At 36.8% G+C, this 22,265-nt stretch overlaps 1 protein-coding gene across 2 annotated transcripts in view; it reads right to left on the reverse strand.

The window, feature by feature from the left end:
• The window catches only part of TMTC2 (transmembrane O-mannosyltransferase targeting cadherins 2), a 244,885-nt gene that overhangs the window by 15,556 nt on the left and 207,064 nt on the right, over positions 1-22,265 (reverse strand). For both annotated transcript variants that reach the window (XM_064655536.1, XM_064655538.1), the window contains 2 exons: positions 14,086-14,200; positions 7,034-7,097 (listed from right to left, as the gene is read on the reverse strand). In XM_064655536.1, coding sequence (XP_064511606.1) covers positions 7,034-7,097; positions 14,086-14,200 — 179 coding nt within the window. The remainder of the gene's footprint in view (positions 1-7,033; positions 7,098-14,085; positions 14,201-22,265) is intronic.

Consider the following 22,265-nt stretch of genomic DNA (forward strand, 5'->3'; position numbering starts at 1 on the left):
AAATACTGTTTTTCCGAAATAGTTGGACAGAAATAATGTATATGTCTTGGACTTAGCCCCAGAGAAGAAGGATCTGAAAGGGGAGGAACAAAACAACAACAAAACAAAATTGAACTTGGGCCCAAATTAGATTTAAAAAAGCTTCCCAGCTCAGAAGGGGCAGAGAGAGTTTGTGCATGGATAAACTCTTTACATAGAGAAGTCTTGCTATTTCTGTGTATACCCTGAAGATTCCTTCTATCTGAAATGAAGGAAAAGTCACATTCAGTTAATATTAATTTTCTCAAATTTCTCCATTTTGTACAACCTTTAGGCAACATCACCCTTCTGCTATGCAGGCTGAAAAATATCACAGCTATTCTGATATCAAATCTCTGAGTCGGTTTTTTATGGCGTTTCAACAGGTACAGTCTAACCAAATTAGAGTAACCAAGAAAGTGGTCTCTTATTCTTTTGAGATCAGAGAGTGATCTCCTCTTTTCAATAAGGGTGTTGCATTATCTCCTCAGCAGAGTCGATCCATGCCTAAGCCTCCCACCGCTGTATTTGCCTGAAGTCAGACTATTAAAAGCATGCCATCTGCAAATATATTTCACATCAGTCATGCCTATCTCCTCATTAGGAAGCCACAGTATCCTTTTTAGTCCCTAAAAAGCCACAGTATCCTTTTTTAGTCCCTGCATGTCCTATAACAATTCATTCAGTCTTTAGCAGGAAGAGAGGAAGAACTGGATACTGGGAAATCTTCTTATTCCTCACACCTTCACCAAGAGAAAAGAAAGAAGGCCTTTTCAGGGGGCCAATGTGCTGCTGGGCTGGAAGGAATCCACAGCCATTCATATTATTGAGGCAGAAAGCTTGGCACACTTGAGAGGAAGCCTTTAACAATGCAAGGCTTAGCAGCCACGCTGATAGAAGGAAGCTGTGCAGCCCGGACACAGGGCAGGAGAAGCTGGGAGCATCTCGAAGGGCAGGCAGACAGGCAGTCAGCAGAAGCTTCTTCTGCCCCACAAAGCCCACTTTCCTATTTTATGTAAAGGCAGACAACTGAAGGTGAATTTGGTAGATGCTAACTACCTAAAAATACAGCTCTGTGGTCATTCCATGGCACCAGAAGATAAACATAAAATACTGCCATGTGTACATTATTTTGAATAAACAAGTACACAGACAGAAGAACATTTTGAAACAAGGACTCTCAACTGGAAATTGTCATGCTTTATTAGCAATAACACATGGTGTAAAAACCATATAAGTACTATTTCTACAGAGAACTATGTCAGTTTTTTTTGTACTACGTTCCAGAAACCAGGAGTATGATGGCAAGGCACTTTAGTTGCACTTGCAAAACAGGGACCAGGTAGAGCTGCTTGGAAGGGCTGCAGGAGTAATACATTCATTACTGTATCTCTGGAGCAGTGTGAGGATGACATTGGATCTGGTGTAGTGTTGAACAGTGCCAGTTTTTTGTCAATCAAGGATCAGCTGCAGACAATGTAGGAATCACTGTTAACCCATTCACTACTGCCAACAGCAGGAGAATTAACATAGCTGAAGCCCTTAAAAAATTTATGAAAATTCTCCCTGGGAATAAGAGGACATGCCCTTAAAGCTGGCAAAATACATTAAAGCTCTTTCCCTCACAATTATTCCAAGCATGGTAAATCTACAATTATTGAATGTTCACAAGAAAATCAAATAGGAAAATTTGGCACAGAAACATCTAAGGAAAAACATATAATAAAAGCAGATCTTAAATACAGATGTTTCAAGACAAAATGCAACATTTACTTTATTTTTTAAAGATCTATGAACTATTGGAAGTATATTCATTTTTAGAAGTCCTGCCATGAATAAACCTCATATATTATGAACACTTTCCATAAGAAGTCACTGAAAGCATGTTATCTCTAAGGTGGCTATAGAATTACAGTCAATTATGTGGAAATCACTAGCATTCTTCTTTCACCAGTTAGACAGCTTGAGGTAGAGCTTATTGCAAGCCTGGAGCCCTTGAAATCTGTACTCCAGCATTAGGGGAAAAAATAAAAGCACTTGTAGAAACTGCTTTTTAATATGATATTGTGGTAACTGATTACATAAACCTTTCAAGTCAAGAAATGGTTTAGTCCCCCACATCATGATTAAACCATCTAGTGGAAATTGTGTTTATTTTGCTTATAGGTACCTTTCTCCTTTCGCCCTCATTCTGTGTGTCTTTATGTGTGTTGTTACAGTAAGACATTTAATCAAGCCCTTTTGAAGTGGTAGAGTGGAAACAGCTGTTTCTGACAATGTGCCGATGACATGGGGCTTAAAGCTGTCATGAGCTCCAGATTGCAAACAGCACTAATATGTGGTTGGGATGGTAGTGACTTGCAGGTCACGGCACCTCCTTGAGGAATGCTTCTAAGCCAATCATCTCAAGGTGGTGGCTCAAAGTCTTAAGGCTCTGGTGAGCTCTCTTTCATTTAATACTCTTGAGGTCACACTTCAAAGTGCTCTTTCTTCTCAAAAGCCATTGGCCACATGTGGGGGTTCTAGAGCAGCTTTTTTAAGACTGGTTGCTTCAGGTTCAGACTTAAAAAGTTAGAAATGCAGCTCTATTACACAAATGATGTCTTAAAAGTTGAATAAAAGCTGAAGTTTAAGTCAACATATCACATTCTTGAAAAGAATGCCAATTTAAAGAGAGTTTCTGGATGACTGATTTTTCCACAACAAAGCAAGCTTAAAGCTCACATTTTAGAGTGCCTAACAACTTGTTAAAACAATTTCCTGGTTTGTGAACATTACAATATGTAGGGCACCTAGAAATCATCTCTGAATACAGATTTTCTTCAGCAATACCCTCACTCAGAATAATTATTGTATATATACCTAAGAAACTTACACTTTCATTTCTTCATGCAACTGAATTTGTTAAAATTAGACTAGTGTGATTAACATACACTCAAGCCAACATTGCTAGAACAAACACATATGTGTTTCTCACTGAAAATGCTCTAAAATGATTTTGTTTTGATCACAGTACAAGACACACTGCAAAACCACATTTTTTGGAAAGCATTCATAAAGATCAAGGGGCTAGGGAGGCTAATCTCTGTAGGTCACCTACAGAGTTGAAGGAAGAAAAGAGAATCTCATAAGAAATTATTCATAGCAAATAAAAGTAGATTCATTTTCTGAACTGCTTCCTGGATTCCTCTCTCTCTCTCTCTCCTTGGCTGTCCAGGGCAAGTCAACTCTGTGAAGCCTATTTGGAAATTATTAGACATAACCTTGAGAATGCTTGCTTCTTCAGTAAAGTCTAAGACAAATCATTCTCATCTCCACAGCAGCAGTGTATTTTACAGAAAATAATGTTCTTACTGAAATTTGCCTGGAAACTACTTTCACAGAGGATAAATACACATCTACTGCAAATAAGACCAATCATGAACATTATAATACAGCCAGACTTTTTTTTAATGTGCATCCAAGCTCCTCTTCAGCTGGTGCTGCTATTGTACCAAAGTGTTTTAACTCCTTTGCACTATGCAGAAAGAATGTGTATCCAAAAGCAAAGATGGCATTCAAGATGTGGATACACATTTTAACACACCTCCGCTGTGTTCAGTTGTTCCTTTACTCAGTATATTTTTTCTTGCAAATACTTTAGTCACTGTAATAAAGCTTGTCATGGAAAAAATAAGTTGTATTTTCAGACCTCTCAGAATTAGTTCAATGATGAATGAATCACCTCCAATATTCCAAAAATAAAATCTTTTTATGTTTGCTTTCTTAAAAATAATAACTTGCATGTTTCAGAAAAGTTATATTTTCTGTAACTGAATACTGTGTTTCTGGTGATGTTTTTAGCCTCCTCAGTCACAACCTTTATAAAAATGGATTAAATGGAATGAGAAAGTGACTGAGACACATAGATATATTGGTTGCTCACTGTTGTTCCCCAGTTCTGAGATATTAAAATAAAAGGGCTTGTCTAAGAGACAAATGTAGGAGTGGAGACTGATGTTTGGAAAAACCACTGAAATAGCCAAGTAAGTATCTCTGAAAGTCAGAACTCAGATGGCCATTTAAACTGAACAGGGGTGTAGAAAAGCTCAGCAGAGCAGCTTCTGGATCTGAAGGACTTATATAGTAGGGAGCAGGAGAGTAAGTATTGTGTATGCAGTGTTGCTTCATCCCAAAAGCAACAGGAATGATTGAGAAACCAGAGAAAGAGATGCAAAAGAAAAACAGAGAGAATGCTGCGAACAAAACTCTGTCATGAAAGCTCAATGAGCATAAAAATTCACTAACAATCAGTAAAAGAATCATTTTATAGTACAGTCCTGCTAAAGACTGTATTTTATAGCAGTGATATTAGAGAAATTATACAATATGTTATATTTGTAAAGAAATGGATGCAAGAGAGTGGAAATCTGAGTTTTCTTTCAAACTGCGCTAGTTGGAAATCTCTCAGGAGCCAGATACAGGTCTAATTCTAAAGAATAACCAGTAATTTAGTTGTCTTGGCACAGTGAAAGGAAGTTGATAACAAAGAAATGAATCTTCAACCTGGGACTTGAAGAAGTGATTGGGGAACCAAAGGGAAAAAAAGTCATACCGAAAAAAAAAGCCGAGATCCAGTTTACTTGGAATGCTGATCCATAATTCACTAATATCAAAAGATACTGTCTCAATTGCTAGAAGAGGGAAGATTCTTGTCAAACAGCCGCTTTGAGCACTTAATTATACTAGTAACAAGGCTGATCCATTGCACAGAATGAGATTTCTCACCAAGAGGGAATTTGGGAACAGGACTCCTAGCAGCTAACATTAAACAGGGCACAAAAATATACATATAGATATGTGTATACATACATGGAATGGTATGCATCTGCATATTACATCACATGAATACATCTACTATTTTGAATTTTCTGTAACGAAATGTTTCTGGATCATTAGTGACGGATACAAAAAATAAAATTAAATCCTTCAGCACTACATTTTGCTTAAGGATATTTCTTTAGCATCTTGACTCACATAAGTTTGCTGATCCTTCATAATTATGAGACACTGATAGGATACACAGGCTATATCCAAAAGGACAAATTAAACTGTGGGCTTTTTCAAGCTGTGAGGACAGCTCCCACACAGCTCTGGACTGGGACACTGCAGTCTCTCAGACAGTACCCGGACACAATCTAAGCAGCTGGTTCAATCAACACTAGAAAACAGCCCTGGGCACATTTAATTTATCAGTACAGATGCAGCCATGAAGTAGAGGTTACATAAGTAATTTGCATTCTATATTATTTTGGAAAGACTGGGAGCTTCTTTCTTACCATGTATACATTATACTGCTTACTACCAAGTAATACTCCTCAAGTGGCTTCTTCTTCTCCTGATCTGAAACTATTATGGTAAATTTGAGAGTTAATAAGAGAGAGATGTATGACTACTTCTGGTTTTGTTTACATTTCTGAGAAATGCCCTTGTAAAGTCATCAGAAAGTTTATGCTGGCAGTGAAAACTGACACAATCTTCCCACTCTTCATCAGTAAAATATTTTCTGAAGGCTTTAAACCATATGCATACTATGCTTAGCTAGAAAGTTAAACTATGATCTTGAATATAAAAGTGAAATTATCTCTTAAAGAAAGCTGAACACCAGTACTTATTAGATCTTTGCTCATCCTAACAAAGTTAGAAGAAAGTTGCTACAATGAACTGTTTTCTTCAAAAAGAATACTTTGGTCTTAGCATGTAAAACTTGTCATCAATAATTATAAACACCTAACCTAGCTGTCAGTTACTTCTGAGGCTCTCTGAGAAACCTCACACATATAATCATATTCATATATGGTTTACACGACAAACTTATTTTGGAGTTTCTGAGAAACATTTTAAGCATACAATGAACCACAGAAGACGACTTGTACCAGTTTGCACACAACTGAGGGAATCCTTTCAACATTAAGGTATCCTCTCAAAAAACCCAAAAAACATCTGAAAGCATAAAGAATCACAAAGTCTATACTGTTATTTCACAAGGAATGAACTAATATAATACTAAGTTTTTTGACAGCTTTTAAGAGACAGTGTAAAAGTCTGTCATTTTGTATGAATAAGTTATTTGGGGGGTTTTTTGATTATTTTTTGTTAGCTTGTTTTGAGTCTTAGCTGGGGTAGCTTTTGATTCTTAGGTCTGAAAACGCTTTTGTTTTAAGTCTGTAGATTTTTCCTTTTTTTTTTCTTTTAACTGAATTTGCTAACATGTATCCTCAAATTTGATACTATAGACTTCTGTGACAGGAATTTTCCTAGATTTGATTTATTGCATAGGCAAAGTGTTCTGTACTTAAAATAAATTCTGCCTTATTTATATTCATGACTTTTGTCCCCCCAAAATGTGCAGGTAATTGAAAAGAAATATAACACTGAGTAAAAAATGGTAAGTAAAAAATTTTTTATTTCTTTAGCTCCAGATGCAATAACACTGGAAATTAGCTTCCCTTTTTAAAAAGCATCTGTCACTTATTCCTACATACTTCTGCTTCAAAAAACAAGTATTTCTTTGCCAATATACAACTACCTTGGAGATAAATACCTCTGAGGCAAAATTATCTTTAAGTTCATGACAGAGGAAAAGGCATAAATGTATTATTTAAAATGCTTAAAACAGTGGATCACAGAGTAGCCCTTCATTCTCTTTTACTAGTGAAAATAGATGGAACTGGAAACGCTTTCCAAACTTAACACATTTAAATGTAGATAAATAAATCTAAATCTAGAAGTCTTTTCCATGGTTGTTAGCCACTTATTGCTAGACCACTTCACTGAGGCAACTTGAAAGCATAGTGATTGGTTTGACAAATGAACAGCTTCATCTGACGACGCAATAATTAACCATTAAAAGAACATATATAATACATGACAAGAGATCAAATGCTCCAGCAAGAAGTTCTGCTCAACAAAAAGGGTTCAGTACCATAGCACATTCATCAACTTAAGTAATGGATATCATTAGGAAGGTACTTACATTAGGTCTTAATCCTGCTGCCATTTCATAATACTTCTCGGCTTCTTCATTAAGACTGGCTTGTCTATCAGGACAGAAAAAAACAACAGTTACATCTCATTGTCCTTGGGTTAAGAAAAACTCATACCTAAAGAAACACAGCTAAAACCAAAACACTGCAACTACCTTTCTGTTTAAGGAAATTACCCTAAAAAATGCACAAAATATGTAAACCTAAAAGTTTTCTTATAGTTCAGAATGTCCATTAGCACAAATCCTCTTTGCCTACCTCATTTTCTTTTTTAGTTCTGAAACAATATTAGTACACATTACAAAGAAATACAGAAAGCTGAACACTCATCTCAGACAAAAACAGAGACATATGTCTTCACCAGAGGAAAATCTGGCTCATTTTTTGTAATCAGACATACTTTAAATTCAGAAACTGTAAATTATGCAATAATGCAATTTCTCACATTGTACCTCCCCAAAACCACTATCATTCCAGTAAAAAAAGGAAAAAAAGTCAGATAATACAATGATTTCTGAAAACTAGGTTTCCATGGTTGAAGGAATTCATTCAGAAAAGAGTTCCAATTTCAACATTTACTCACATCATTCTGAGAGGGGAATTCAAACTTAGGTCTCCTGCTCCAGGAGAATAAGATGAGTTTCTGGGTACCTGAAGCACTATCAGCTCAACTGTGTTTCTTCTCCTTACTAATACAGACAGCATCTACCTGGTCCTAGCAGTTTACTTTTTATTTCTTCTCCTGAGTTTTTAGTTTAATATCTTCAAATGAAAATGTAATTTGTTGCCAAAGAAATTCCAACATGTTTTTGTCTCAACAGGCCCTTTTTATCTCGTCTCTCAAACTTCTCTCTTCTCCTTTTGTCTCCACCTTCTTAATTTCCCTCCAACTATTCATTTTGTCTACCGGTCCAATGAGTATCAGTTTATCACATACATGTCATGAGAAAGATGGTAAATCTGTAAGAACAACCAAGCATGACTTTCAGGGAGGCTACATATCTTCTGCTAAAATTATTTCCTTTTTTCCTATGAAGGAATAGGTCCTTTCATAGGAGAGTTCGGACAGATCTTCAGCATATTTGTGTTTGTTATGTGGTTACATAACACAGGTGCATTTCTGCGATACGAAATCGAAAAATTAGACAACGGAATAACACTGAGTAGGGTTGGCCATCTGATTTTTTATCCTTTTTCTTCTGCTTTTGAGAACAGTTACTAATTCAAAGAATATCAATCAACTGAGCACTTGTTCCTGGAGATTTTACTTTGTTCATTACATGAGCCTTTACATGCTTTGTTATTCAGTAATCAAACTGTGCTCTAATTTTATGTTCCTATCCACCCAGATTTTAAACATTAGCCACTTAATGCATGATAGTCAATTAATCCTGGTCAATACATTTTGACAGCTATTGGTCTTGGGAGGAGAAGGGGGGAAGGATAATCCCTTTGAAATTTCTCACATAATTCCTGTGCAAGCTGAAATCACTTCCTGAGTAACAATTGCTAAGTAGAACCTGGTTTATACCTGTTAACTGCTTTAAATTACTTTTCACATGTATCATTTACTCAGTGGTTGCAGTGGTTAGAAATGATTGAATGTCTAAAAATATTAATTCAACCTGCTTCTGAATTGCTCCTGCTGGGCATCAGTAGCACTTGAAATGACTAGAAAAAAATATTCTCATACTTATGAATTTCAGGATTTACAACAAGGTGCTATAAAATGAAACATGTTACACAGCTTTTTTTTTTTTTTCTCTGCTTGCATGGAACTGTCAGGACACAAAGCACTTCTGAAAGTGGTGAAATAATGTACAATAAACAAGGTTTTTTACCCAGGAGGCAAATACAAATGGTACACTTCACCTCCAAAAAGTGTTGTTGGCATGTGAATGTAGAACACATTAAAATCCCTTTTAGCCCAGTGGAAATACATGGCTTGCTTTCCTCCCATGTGTACACCTTGAAACATGCATCATTAATTGCTAAGTTGAAGTCAGTTTGAATGTATAGTTTTCCATTAAAAACAGTTTATAGAAATGCATGCACAACACAGTAATCTGGTCAGGAAAATGCCAGTTCCATTTCTGGGGCATTCAACATCAGTTCCCTTACTTAAGATGCTTCAGAATTCTGGATCCCATTTTCACTGCAAAAGCTAGAAATTCATTATGTTAAGCCCTGAAAAAGCTTTCCCTTGAGAAAAATTAAAGGCACAGAGGTAGGAAATTGCAGTAACCAACCCTATGCCACTGAGCAGTAAAGAGCTCTGGATAAATGTCAAATAAGGGAAGGACACTACTAAAGGTAACATAATTCACATTAGAGTAAAATATTAGATAAAATGTTGATAATAAAACAGAAAGGAAGGAAAGGGAGCAAAGAGAAGTTCAGAAGACAGAGTCCTTTTCATAGTTATGACATATATTTCAACCTCTATCCTAAATCTTTTCATGAGGACTGACCTTGAAAACACATCTGACTTCCCCTATTAGCACTAGCATTCAATCTTGTTTTAAGGGACAAAAACATTTTCTCTTTTTGTTCTCTCGTATCTTTTAACCTGAGCCTCCAGACCAACCAATTCTCTGTATTCAGTTCCAGCTGATTGATGCTGACACGTCATAAATGTGCTTGATAGCACATCACTTAGATTATACTGACACCCAGTTTACATTCATTTTGAATCTTTATGTTGATCACTGGAAAAAATATTGCTGTAAGAGAAAAACACCACCAGTGCTGACTGGTTTACATACACAAACATGTGAGTGGGAAAGCATTAGTTTTAACCTGCCTGTTGCTTGGTACAAGGCTTCAGACTGTTGACTATTTTTTCAGTGAAATCATGGATGTCAGCCTAGCTACAAAGAAGTTTTCTTCAGAGATTCCTATTTTTAAATACTGAATGTTGATACTTGACATTCTTAATGGGTTTTTTTGTGTCACAACAAAATCATAATCAGGCTTTATACCTCTAACTGTTCATACACATTTTTAGTTTAAAAATTTTATGCAGACTATATGCTTTGCCATACATACATATATATAATTAAGCACATAGACAGCAATTAAAGAAAGAATATAAACTGTTGAGACAATAACAGAGAGTGAAGTTGTGCCTATGAGACTGTGTCAGCAGTTTGAATAACATGTTCAATCAGTGTATTCTGCAGAGCCAAAATACTCTTACAGAAATTCACTGAGAAACAAAGACCATGTCATGTAATATTGCTCCAATTTAGACTTGTTTTTCAAATAGTCAACAAACATGCTATAACTTCATGTAATATGAGAGTTTCCCAGAATAGCCCACTTACAGAAGCATGAAAAAACTAATTATTCCTATAAAAATAGGTCTTCTTCCTAAGTTTGTTTTCATGTGAAGACAATGTGAAACTCTTTTCCTGTTTCTAATTAGTACATCAGTGTCATCCCACTGCCATCCCTCATTCTAAAAATAATCCTCTCCTAGACCACAGGAAATCTAGCTCATGGTAGCTCACTTAGTACAAAACTTAAAAAGTTAAACTTTTTAATGCATGACTTAGTCCCTGAAGGTACAGCATTACAAACACGTGTTTCATTGCATTTCATTAAAATGTATCTAGCTTTTCTGAAGGGCTTCAAATTCCTATACGTAAGAGCATTGGAAATAGTACAAAAGTAAAACACATGACCAGATTCTGTTTTAAGTACCACCCAAAGAGCTGCATGACCTTGAAGAAAGCTGTCTGGAAAACAAATTTGTTGAGATAATAAATTCTACAGGCAAGTATTATGCAAGTTAAAAGTTACCAGACTGTTGCAAAGAAATGGATTACAGTCATCCCACATCTCCCACCTCTTACAGATGACTTGATTCATCTTGCATTGCATTATCAGGATGCTACAGAAGTCATTTAGGGGAAAAAAAAACCCCAAAACTATGTGCTATTAGGAGCAGGGAGGTCTCTCAATAATGCAAACAGAACTAACTCAGTTGTTAATTTTTTTACTTCAGATCAGTCACAAAAAAAGGAAGTAAGTAATGTTGGAATACCTGACACGAGGAGGAGAAGTTCTTGTGACTTATAAACTGAGAACAGGCTATCTATAAATACAACTACTGCATTTGGACCCAGTTAACAATTGTGTTGCAAATTTAAGAAAAAGAAGATTACCTTGCAGTATTCTAGTTCAAAATTTTCAAAAGTTGTAAATTTTTATAGAAGTTGCATTTTAATTTGTTTTTTCTCAGAGAGTAAGGGGATTAAAAAAAAAAAAGGAAAATATTTTAGAACTAGAGTAGAAAAACAAATTGAGCTTTGAAAGAATATTGTGATTAGTTTCCATCCAAAACAGATGTAAACCAAATTTGAAAGAAGTTGTATGTGATCCTGAAAAAATGTCTTCATGTTTCTCATGTCTTGTGACATTCCTTAGGCTAATAGTGGAAACAGTAGTAAGAGAGGAGAGAAAGATAATTCCTTCCTAATTAAAAAATACATCACTGGGTAGAATATTTGGTCTGAAAAAAAAATTAGAATCTATACAAAAATCTAAGCTGCTGTTATTATCTTGCAGTAATTTTGGAAACCTTGCATCATCCACATTAGTATCAATTTCTGTCTCTTAGTCCACAACACATCCCATCTCGCTCACCAGAGTCAATTCATTTTCATGCTCTATGAACTTCTATAATATGTTTTCTACTTCATAGCTGTGCAGTTCATTCAAAATTCTTACTCACTGGTCAGTTTTTGTAGCTCTCTAGGGTACCTAAAGAGCAGTTGGTCATCTACATGAAACTATTTCAGCCTTTTATTTATGACTGCGTTCAGCATTCACAGTTCCTAGCTGTGTCACTCTATACCAGTTGGTTTATTCCCTTCTTTCCTTCCTCTTTTGTGTCTTGGTATCTGTTTTCCTCTTGGAATCACCTCAGCTCTCCGTTGTTCTAAAGATCCTGAAAATCAGCTGCTTCTGAAGTCCTGAAGACTCACAATAGATTTGTAGCTGCTCTGTTCCAATGAATGAATACACATTGCCCTTGTACAACAAGTCTTACAGAAGTAATATATTTAAATCAATTGCTAAGTAGAGCAGTGAACAAGGACAGAAAACAGAATCATAACCTTTCAGCAAAAATCAGTCAGATGCTAACACATGGGGGTTTTAAGCAAATGCTTAGCAGAGCTGAATTTAACTTTGCCACCCTGCTCTTGCTAAATCCTCCAGACTATTTTAGACTCCCAGAGCATATTAGGAAGACAATTACAATCTTCCACTTAGAGAATTGAGCATGTAAGTGAAAAATTAGACCAACTGGGTATCCCAAAGCAGTACAGTGGATTCTAGCTAAACTAAAACAGGCCCCTTTTTTAAGGGTTTTTGTTTGGCGAGTTTTCTTTGTTTCTAGAGGTTTTGGCTTTTTGCTTACAGTAAAAATAGAGAATGCATCTTAGAATCACTGAGCTCAATGCTGGTCAAGGCGTCCCAAAAACAGTATACTCCCAATCAGATCAACTAGGTTAACCATGGCTGATGTACAGCAGCCACGTAGTACAGCAGCATTGCTGTTACTTGAAAAGTGGAAAAATATACTCATATCCAGATGTAAACAAACATGCCTTCAAGACTTCGGATGCTTCACTCAGTGCTCACAGAGAAAGTGAGAGATTTATTAAACCTATTTCCAAAATAGTATTGATCTACATCATCATATTTTAAAATACACACAATCACACCACTTAAATTTATCTTCCACAACACAATCACTGAAATCAGGACTCTGACACACTCTATACCCCTCTGAATTCAGCTGCTAGCTATGCTTCTGTCTGTGAATTTGTAATATTGATTTAAATGTTTCAAATTACTGAACTCTGTCTCAAGAGATATCATTCACAAAATAATTGGGGGAAGGCAAGGATCCTTAAAACAGCTCGTACACCTGAGTCAGGTCAAACTATTGTTTACCAGTGAACCATTTTTCTTGGTTTCCTTTCTAATCTACAAGCAGTAAGAGTTATTTTTCAAAAAGTGTTTTGGGGCATATTTCAAAATCATGGTATAGAAACTGTAATTCTGAAACTTGGGTCACTTGCCTGAAGCCGATTCTACCATCTGTTTTATACCCTTGTCCTTCTCTTTTATACAATTTTCCTTTCATTTCATATTTAAAATGTTGAAAGTATAAACAGCCTAGTGAGATATCTTCATCAGAGAAATTATTTCAAGAACTGTTTTGCGCTAATGAAGTATATTTTTTTATTTCCTTTTTCATGCATTTTCTATGCTTAGATATCATCTAAATGAAATCAAGCATCCTTATAGCTGTTAAGCAGACAATAGACAATAATTGGATAGTTATCCTAGAAATAAGCATGGAGGATACCTATTACAGTAATGTGAGTTTAATGATAATGTTAAACTCACAGATAGCAGCTTAATGTTACTGAATAACCTGGTCTGTCAGTTTGAAAAGCTAAAAAAAAGTCTAAAATTTAATTCTATTCAGATAGAACAGAATTAAATATAAGACTACATTTTAAATCACAGATTCTGAGAATACCACTAAGTGCTCCTATGAGTCTCAAAGTCATTATTAGCCTGGGAATATTTAGATTTCTAATTATCGTAGTGTTCCCTACTAACAGAAATTTTCAATATTCTCTATTTACACCTAGAACAGAAATATGGTCTCATCTTTTCACACTAAATTTTTAAAAATCAGGAGAAAGGAAATCCTGCAGAAGGTTCTTCACAAAAGAAACACTTATTCTTCTATGCAAGCAAAATGGATTACGTACTTGTAAACTACAGAATTTTTGAAGGTAACAAATTATGAGATAATACACAGAAAATTAGAAATGGAAAGTGCTAAATCCTGCAACAGTTTCATTCCAGTTCTTTGTATCTTATTAGCAATATTGAATTATTCAAAAGAGTTGCTGGGCTTTAAAAAGAATCCTGCATAAGCGAAGGCTATAAATACTTTTTCCCTCCAAAATAAGAGAGGAAAATCCGGTAAGACAGATGTAAAAGCACTAACCTGAGCATATGGGCTGCATTGAAAACAACATCAAATTCCATATTATCGAGTTCAGCTGCCTTTTTTGCCATTTCAGCTGCTTCTATCAGGCGGGATTCTTCAAGGAGGAACTGACCTGCAATGGAGTGCATGACAGTGAGCCCACAGATAATAACTGATGTAATATACTACAGAGAGTATAGTTAGGAAAAGGAATCACAAAAAACCACCAACAAACTAAAAAATCAACCAACAAACAGTTGAATCACATTCAATATTATTTGTTGATTTGCTCTGTATTTCAGCATCCTCAAAATATAGTCAATGTAGAAAAAATGCAATAAATATGACAGGTAATAACAATATTTGTGGAACATATTTAGGAAAAGTGAGAATAATAGAGTAAAACTCAGCCATCAAGAAATAGTACTTCCAACCCCCAAGAAGCCTGCCATTTGAGAACTTGCCCTTCTGCCTCTACATTGATCTTCATTTCCTCAAGACAAATTGAAGTAAATAACATATACGAATCAAATACACTCCCATTTTAAAAGCATATCTCAAAATCATATTAAAAGATACATTTTTATATATATCCATGAGAACATATTTCTTCAGCTTTAGAATTATAAATTATATCAGCATTAAAATTATTATATATGTATACCTTGACAAACTGGTATTTTATCATGTATTGCACTAACCCAATAGGAAGCTCTTTACAAGTTTCCTACATGACACTTGCCTTTGCCATAAAAAAAATAAATAGAAGATGGCTAAAATGAAGTGACCGAATTTTTACAAATGATGTTATCATAATCATTAAACCAAGTTTCAACTGAAAAGGATGAATAATTTAAGACTAACTAAACTTTAACTGAAGTACAGCGGTTTCAAAACAGAACATATAAGACATAGTAGAACTCTACAAAAATGAGTTTTCCTTTGATGAAGATGAAAAAGAAATTTGGAAGATACTTAAGCAACCTTATTTTCTGCTGTTTTAAATGATTTTTTCATTCCTAATTCGTAAAATGCACTATTTTTGGAACAACTTTTTAAAAGATTTCAGCCATCTAGACTCTGTGTCTACATAACTTTATGTTTGGAAAAGCTATCCTCAAGGATGGTGATTATAGATTCCATCATGCCATCCTTCCCTTTTAAATTTATTTTGTAAAGTTAGATCACTCAACCAAAAATTGTCTGCCATGCCATCACTGACCACCAGCCTCTTCAGAAATAATATCCCATGAGCAAATGATTTCCTCTCATAGTGAGGGATTTTCTCTTTTTTTCTTCCCTCCTTTCCTCATGCATTCCCTGTTGCTCACATGCTTGCTATGTGCTTATGCAAAAAATCCAGAAATCCAGTTAGCCAGAGCTAGCGAAGTCTATACAAGCCTAGTGAATCCGGTGATGCAGGAAGGCATGACTCTATTCATATCTGTAAAACTCTTGTAAAAACATTCTGGTGCCTTCCTGCATTCACAGTATAAGGTTTGCTTGTTTTAGTTACATCCACACTCTAATACGTGCTATATTTTGATGCAGTATAAGGCTTTGTGCTTATTGCGCCCAGAAACAGATGATTTACAAAAAAAATTCTCTCACACCGAACAATAAGTAAATAAATAAATAAAAAGAGAGGAAAAACATAAAAGAAAACCTTCTGAGAACAGTTTAGACCACAGGAAATTAATTTGTCTTCAGAATTAGAAATCATGGGTTGAACCATTAGTGGAACTCTTTTAGGAAGGGATAACAAATGCTTACAAAAGCAGTAAATTTGCTTCCTTTTTTTTTTTCTTCCCCCCCCTCCCGTTTGGGTACAACATCAGTGTATGCCTTATATGTAGCACGACAAATTCAGATTTGAATCTGAAAATTCTCCAAGTAAAGCTACCAACTACAACAGGCAGTTCATATCTCTTGATTTGGGCTGAATTCCTATTTGAAACAAGCTTGACCAACCAGTATTCCAATTCTCTTCCAAAAAGTGAAGTAAAGCAGTATCCCTAATCTTTAGGTCCATGTTAAAGCAAACCAACCATAAATTGTTAACATTAAGGTTCTTTTGTTAATGAAAGCCCTGGATTAGCAGAATGAAACACTGGTAACTGGACGTACTATTAATAGATCCAGCCAGAGGGGAAAAGGAGGACATAAGCTTTTATATTTCAAGACAGTGAACATTCAGGAGAATTCTCAAATAAATATATACTTAATTTAGGAAAAATTTTTTGCACCTTACAATTTAAAAATAATGTCAACTGCTCATTAAGCAAATTAATTATATAAGGAGAATAAACCTCTCATTACTGTCAATAAAAAAATTATTCAGTGGGTTTTAGAGAAAGATCTTTAGAAACATACTTCCAGTTTTCTGTAACACTGAAGCTCAGCAGTGATGTTACCTTACGTGTTCAAGAAGCATTTGGACAACGCTCTCTGGCACATGGCGTGATTCTTGGGCCTGCCCTGTGCAGGGTCAAGAGTTGGACTCACTGATCCTTGTGGGTCCCTTTCAATGCAGGATATTCCATGATTTCATGAGGCGAACAACCCTTAACTGCCTTAATCATTGCCTGAGTAGAGGTGATTTCATCAGCGGTTGCTGATCAAGCGTTTCCCTGTTTGGATGGGCTATAAATATAATTGACTGCCACCTTCTCAATCTAGTGGAAAAGTAAATACCTGAGCATACAGGTGTGTGGTGGGTTGGCCCCTGTCAGCATCCAAGCACTCACACATCTGCTCATCCCCACCCACTCCAGCAGGGTGATGGGAAGAAACAGGAAGAACAAAAGCAAGAAAATTTGTGCTTCAAGATAAAGACAGTTTAATATGTGAAAGAAAAAAAACAACAAAAAAATCAACCAAACAGCAAAGTGAGAAAAATCACTTGCCACTTCTCACATGCAGACTGATGCTTAGCCAGTCTCCAACAAAGGGCCACCTCAGAAGCCAAAATCCTTCTTCTTTCTCTACTCCAGTTTTTATTGCTGAACATGATGTTATATGGTCTGTTATATCTATCCCCTTGGCCAGCTCAGGTCAGCTGTCCAAGCTGCGTCCCCTCCCAACCACCTGCCCATTCACAGTCTACTCTGTGTTAGGGCAGACTAATCAAAAGAGAAATCCTTGACACTGCTCAAGCACTATTCAGCAACAGCCAAAACACTGGTGTGTTATCAACAAAGGCTATTTTAGTCACAAATCCAAAACATGGCATCATCCAGGTTGCTATAAAGAAAGTTAATGCTATCCAAGGTGGAAACTTTCAGCTGAGAATTGATTTGCCAAGTTCTCCTGAAAGGCATACTAATTTTATTCACACATCTCAATTTAATTTAAAGCACCTAAGTAGAGAGATATCATTTTGAAAACATTAGCTGCCATTCCTTTTAATATTATATACTAAATTCATACAAGAATGAAGTGGATTGGCACTTTACTGCTGCACTTTCTTCAATAAAAAGTAGACTTCTGAACTTTTCCTGTCAAAACCATATGTTTTCCCAAGAGAAGGGCACTAGCAGGGTGTAACAATGCCAAGGTGTTGAAGGTGGATCAGAAGTTATGATCCACAAGCCCCAAGATCCAGGAACCACTTGTGTGGGTCTAAATTTACATGTAGGATTTTCTCCTATGACAGGCAGCTGGCAAACCTCACGTTCTATGAGACTGTAGTGGGTTTCTGTGGCTGGGTTTTGGTAGCAGGGGGGCTACAGGGGTGGTTGCTGTTAGAAGTTGCTAGAAGCTTCCCCTGTCCCATGGAGCCAATGCCAGCTGGCTCCAGGATGGACTTCCTACCGCTGGCCAAGGCAGAGCCAATTAGGAGTAATAGTAATGCCTCTGTGACAACATATTTAAGAACAAAAAATTGTTGCACAGAATAAATTCCAGCCAGGGAAGAGTGGAGTGAGAACATGGGAATAACAACATAGACACGAAGGTCTGTGCAGAAGGAGGGGCAGGAGGTGCTCCAAGTGCCAGAACTGAGGCCCTGCAGCCCATGGTGAAGACCATGGTGGAGCAGCTGTGCCCCTGCAGCCCATGGAGGACCATTGGGGTGCAGAGACCCACCTAGAGCCCATGGAGGAGCCCATACTGGAGCAGGTGGATGCATGAAGGAGGTTGTGACCCCATGGGAGGCAGGGTGGAGCAGGGTCCTGCCAGGGACCTGCAGCCTGTAAAGAGGGAAGCCCATGCTGGAGCAGGTTTTTCCCTGGTAGGATTTGTGGCCCCTGTGGGGGACCCATGTCGGCACAGCTCATTCATGAAGGACTGCTCCCCATGGAGGAGTGACCCACCGGACAGCAGTTTGGGAAGAACTGCTGCCCGAGGGATGGACTCACACTGGAGAGGTCCATCAAGGACTGTCTCCCGTGGGAGGGACCTCATGGGAGCAGGGGAAGGACTCCTCTCCCTGAGCAGTGGCAGAAACAACAACTGACTGTAACCCCCATTCCCTGTCCTCCTGCACTGCTGGGGGGGAAGAGGGAGAACATAGAAGGAAGGAGGGGGGGGGGGGAAGGTATTTTTAAGACTGTTTTATTTCTCACTCTGGCTCTTATCCTGTTAGTAATAAATATAAGTACTATCCCCACTTTGAGTCTTGTTTTGCCCGTGAAGGTAATCAGTCACTGACCTCTCCCAGCTCTTATCTCTACTCATGAATTCTTAGCTGTTTTTTTTTCTCCCTCCTCTGTCCAGTTGCAGAGGGAGGGTGAGAGAGTGGCTTTAGTGGGTACCTGGTATCTGGCCAGGGTCAACACACTACAGATTTTTCTGTAGCCTCATTATCCCAGCATCGAAGCAGCCCAGTAGGAATCCACTCACCAGGCTGGTGGCTGAAATCTTTCCACAAGTCCCGGAGTTCTGATGAGTTCAGGGACTGAGTAACCTCGGTTTCCTGTTTGATTTATCTGACTTCCTCTGTTGAAGGACTGGCTCTTTGATCCGCCCCCTCTCATCCTTTTTTTTGCTAGAAGCTTCTTCTTTTTCCTCTTCCTCCGTTACTAATCGCTGATATGGACCCACCACAGAGACACTGCCCAACACCACCTTTCTTATTGCAGGTGTCATGATTCTAACTGTTGCCAACAACATAAATTATGGTAGCCTGATTGTTTTTTGGAATCAGAACCAGCTTTTGAGAAAACAGCCTTCTACAAGCTCTGAATCCCACATTTTCCTTCTCCAAGGAAAGTATATTTTTCTTTACTATTCTTCTAAACTGGAAATAGGAAATCCATAGTCCACCTTACGACGTGACCTTCAGCAACACTTTGCCTGGAACATTACTTTTTAAAATAGAATTTTCCACCTTTCTTGCTAGACAGCACTGAGTTGAGTGTAAATGTGCAGTCAGGAGTTTTTAAAGACCTTTGACAGCAGAGAACTGATTCAACACTTCACAATCCTCTTAGTTATTTTTTCCCTAAAGTATCTAGGAATCAGAAATAGCATTAAAGCTGCTGAATTCTGTACCTACAGCCTTGTTCAAACTTATTTTTTCCTGCAAATCATCAACAGTGTTTTTTGACTCCCTACTTGACCAAAAATTTGAGAGGTAATATATGCAATCTACTGAAAAATAAGATAAAAGTATGTATGTAAACAACAACAAAAAAATTCCAGTTTCTGGCACTAAAAAGAACAACTTATTTTCATCTTTTATCAATTTTTTAAACAAATATTTATCCACAGAAATGAAAGCATACAGCTCTCTATCCTGTATAATTGTCTCTCTAAAATGATCATGAACATTTGTAAAGCACTTTGTTAAGAAGCACCATGAACAATTTAAAAGCCATACATCTGAACTGGTAGTTCTGCTGCTTTATTGTAATAAGAGAGGTATTAATTGGTTGGGATATGTCTATGTGTAGTAATCTCTTATGTTCAGAGCACAAAGGCATTAGTGTGTTCCTCTAGAATGGGCTTAACTATTCCTTGTAGGCACTATGAGCTTTTATTTTATTAGATAGAAGTGCAATTTGCTTATTTAGTAGATAACAGTGCAATTTGCACCAATCTTTCTTCAGTTGAAATGTTCTCTTTTTTACTCACTGGCAAATATTCAAAGGTACTTTGTCCCAGAACAGAGAAGATTTCTGAAATAGCTCTTTTTGTTGCTGTTGCTTTTGAAAAGAACCATCTTGAATGTTCTCAGAATGCTGTTGGTTCTGCACTTACTCATATTTCAATGACTTAGACTAGTATGCTGATATCTTTAGTAATCCAAGCAAAGCCAAGTAAACTATCTTCTGAATAAGAATGTGAAAACTTCCAATAGTACCATAATAGGAATTTGCTTCTTTTAATATACATTTGTCACCAAGTCTTCTGCTTCTTATCCTCTTAAAAAGTTTTCTACTTCCACAACATGAAGAGTGCTCTATCTAGACTCAACTGTAAAAAAAATAAACTTCACTAGAAGTTCTTTCAGCATATTCAACACTGAGGATTTGAAGCTGAATATATGCTGGTGCTTTCAAAACATTTCAAGTTTCAGCAGAAACCAGAAGAGGGATAGGGTTCTGGCTGAACCAATGCACTGTATTTTGTCTTTGAAGCACAGTAAGGATGCAAGATCATGTCTTGAGGACTATATTCTTAGTGATATGAGCAGATCCACCACTGAAGTCTGCTGAACTTCAACTCTGCTGAGACAATGCAGAGCAAAAGAGCAGATGCAAACAGAGCTTTCTGTATAGAAAACTGAAATAGCATTCTGTGGAAGAAATGAGGAGAGACCTTGTCTGCAAGTTGATTTCCAAAGCTTTTAAGGTGATGAATCAAGGTTGCAAGATGCAAAGTCAACAGACATGACCTAATGTAACTGTTTCCTTTAAGACTTTCAAAACAGATTCATTGGCTGTGAACCAGAAGTTCCCAGAGCAAAGGAATGTTTAAAGATCAGCTTTCCAGGCCTGTTAAGACGATTTCTTGCTGAATGTGCTGGTTGTGACAGGAGAAACAAAGACAACTTACATCACAATCACCTAAATGGTAGTAGCATTTCATTTTTTTGCTGCTCCTTATATGCCATTCCATCTTAATCTAAAGCTGTTCTCTTGGTTTCTTGCTGGAAAGAATTCTGGAGACTTTATCCTTTCAATTGGTTCCCATGGAGAAAATTATTCCATGCAAATAAAATATACAGAAACACTATGCAAGCCAGTGGGTGCTGCAATATCAGTATATGCACTGGCTTGGAAAAAACTTTATTAGCCTTTTACTTTGTCTGAAAAAGTTATCTGTTGCAGTTGTGCTAAATGTACCACTGGATGTCATCCAGAGCATGATCAGAGATAAAGAGAGAAAAAATTAACTTGCAAACCTTTGGGACTTGATGACTTAACTTGTGATCACATCTGGATCACTGGAAGCTCTCATTAAAACAAAAGATTAATGATGAAAATACAAACTACAGGGACCTCATGATTTACAGATACTGTCATTTCCCAAACACCTGGTGATGTATAAGTTTGGAAATGTGAAATCTGGATGGGAAAAAACTATCCAGTTGCACTTCTGTAACAGTCTCATGCTATCTCTAAAAAAATCCTCATGAGATAGTACTCATAGATCAAAACATACGATCATTAGCAAAGAAGTCTCCAGGGTTGTTTGTGTCACATGCTTTTTCAGTTCCTGCAGAAACCCTACATTCTGGCAACATGGAAGAAGCACAAAGCCACATTTTTAGATCTGTCTCTGATCTGCAATATCTATACCATATCTCTTGAGCAGTCTAGTATATTATGCTGAGGAAGCAGAGTCAACCACGTATTTGAAATGTCAGAATGATTAGATTTAAGGATAAACTCAAGGGAAGAGGCAGACTAAATGGAAATTCCACAGCATTTAAGGTTGGTGACCTAGGTTGCTTGGAAATACTCCATTGCATTCCACCTCAGTGACTGGTACTAAAGGAAGTTTGGAACAAATAGTTATTATAGTGGTCTGTAATAATCTTCTTTTAATGTTTTGTGATCGCAACAGCCTAGAGAGCAACAAAAAGGACTTCAGGTTGGTGGATTCTTCTGAATAGCTCAGCTTCTGGTATATTTTCCAGTTTCAGTTTGGAAGTAAGAAATACCTGTTAGTTCTAGCTAAAGATTTTCTAAAATCAAAGTTATTACAGAGAGTTCTGGAAACAGAAAGGTCAGAAGCTTAATCAAGTCTTT

The sequence above is a fragment of the Pseudopipra pipra genome, chromosome 5 (assembly GCF_036250125.1).
Source record: "Pseudopipra pipra isolate bDixPip1 chromosome 5, bDixPip1.hap1, whole genome shotgun sequence".
In the NCBI taxonomy this organism is placed as follows: Eukaryota; Metazoa; Chordata; class Aves; order Passeriformes; family Pipridae; genus Pseudopipra; species Pseudopipra pipra.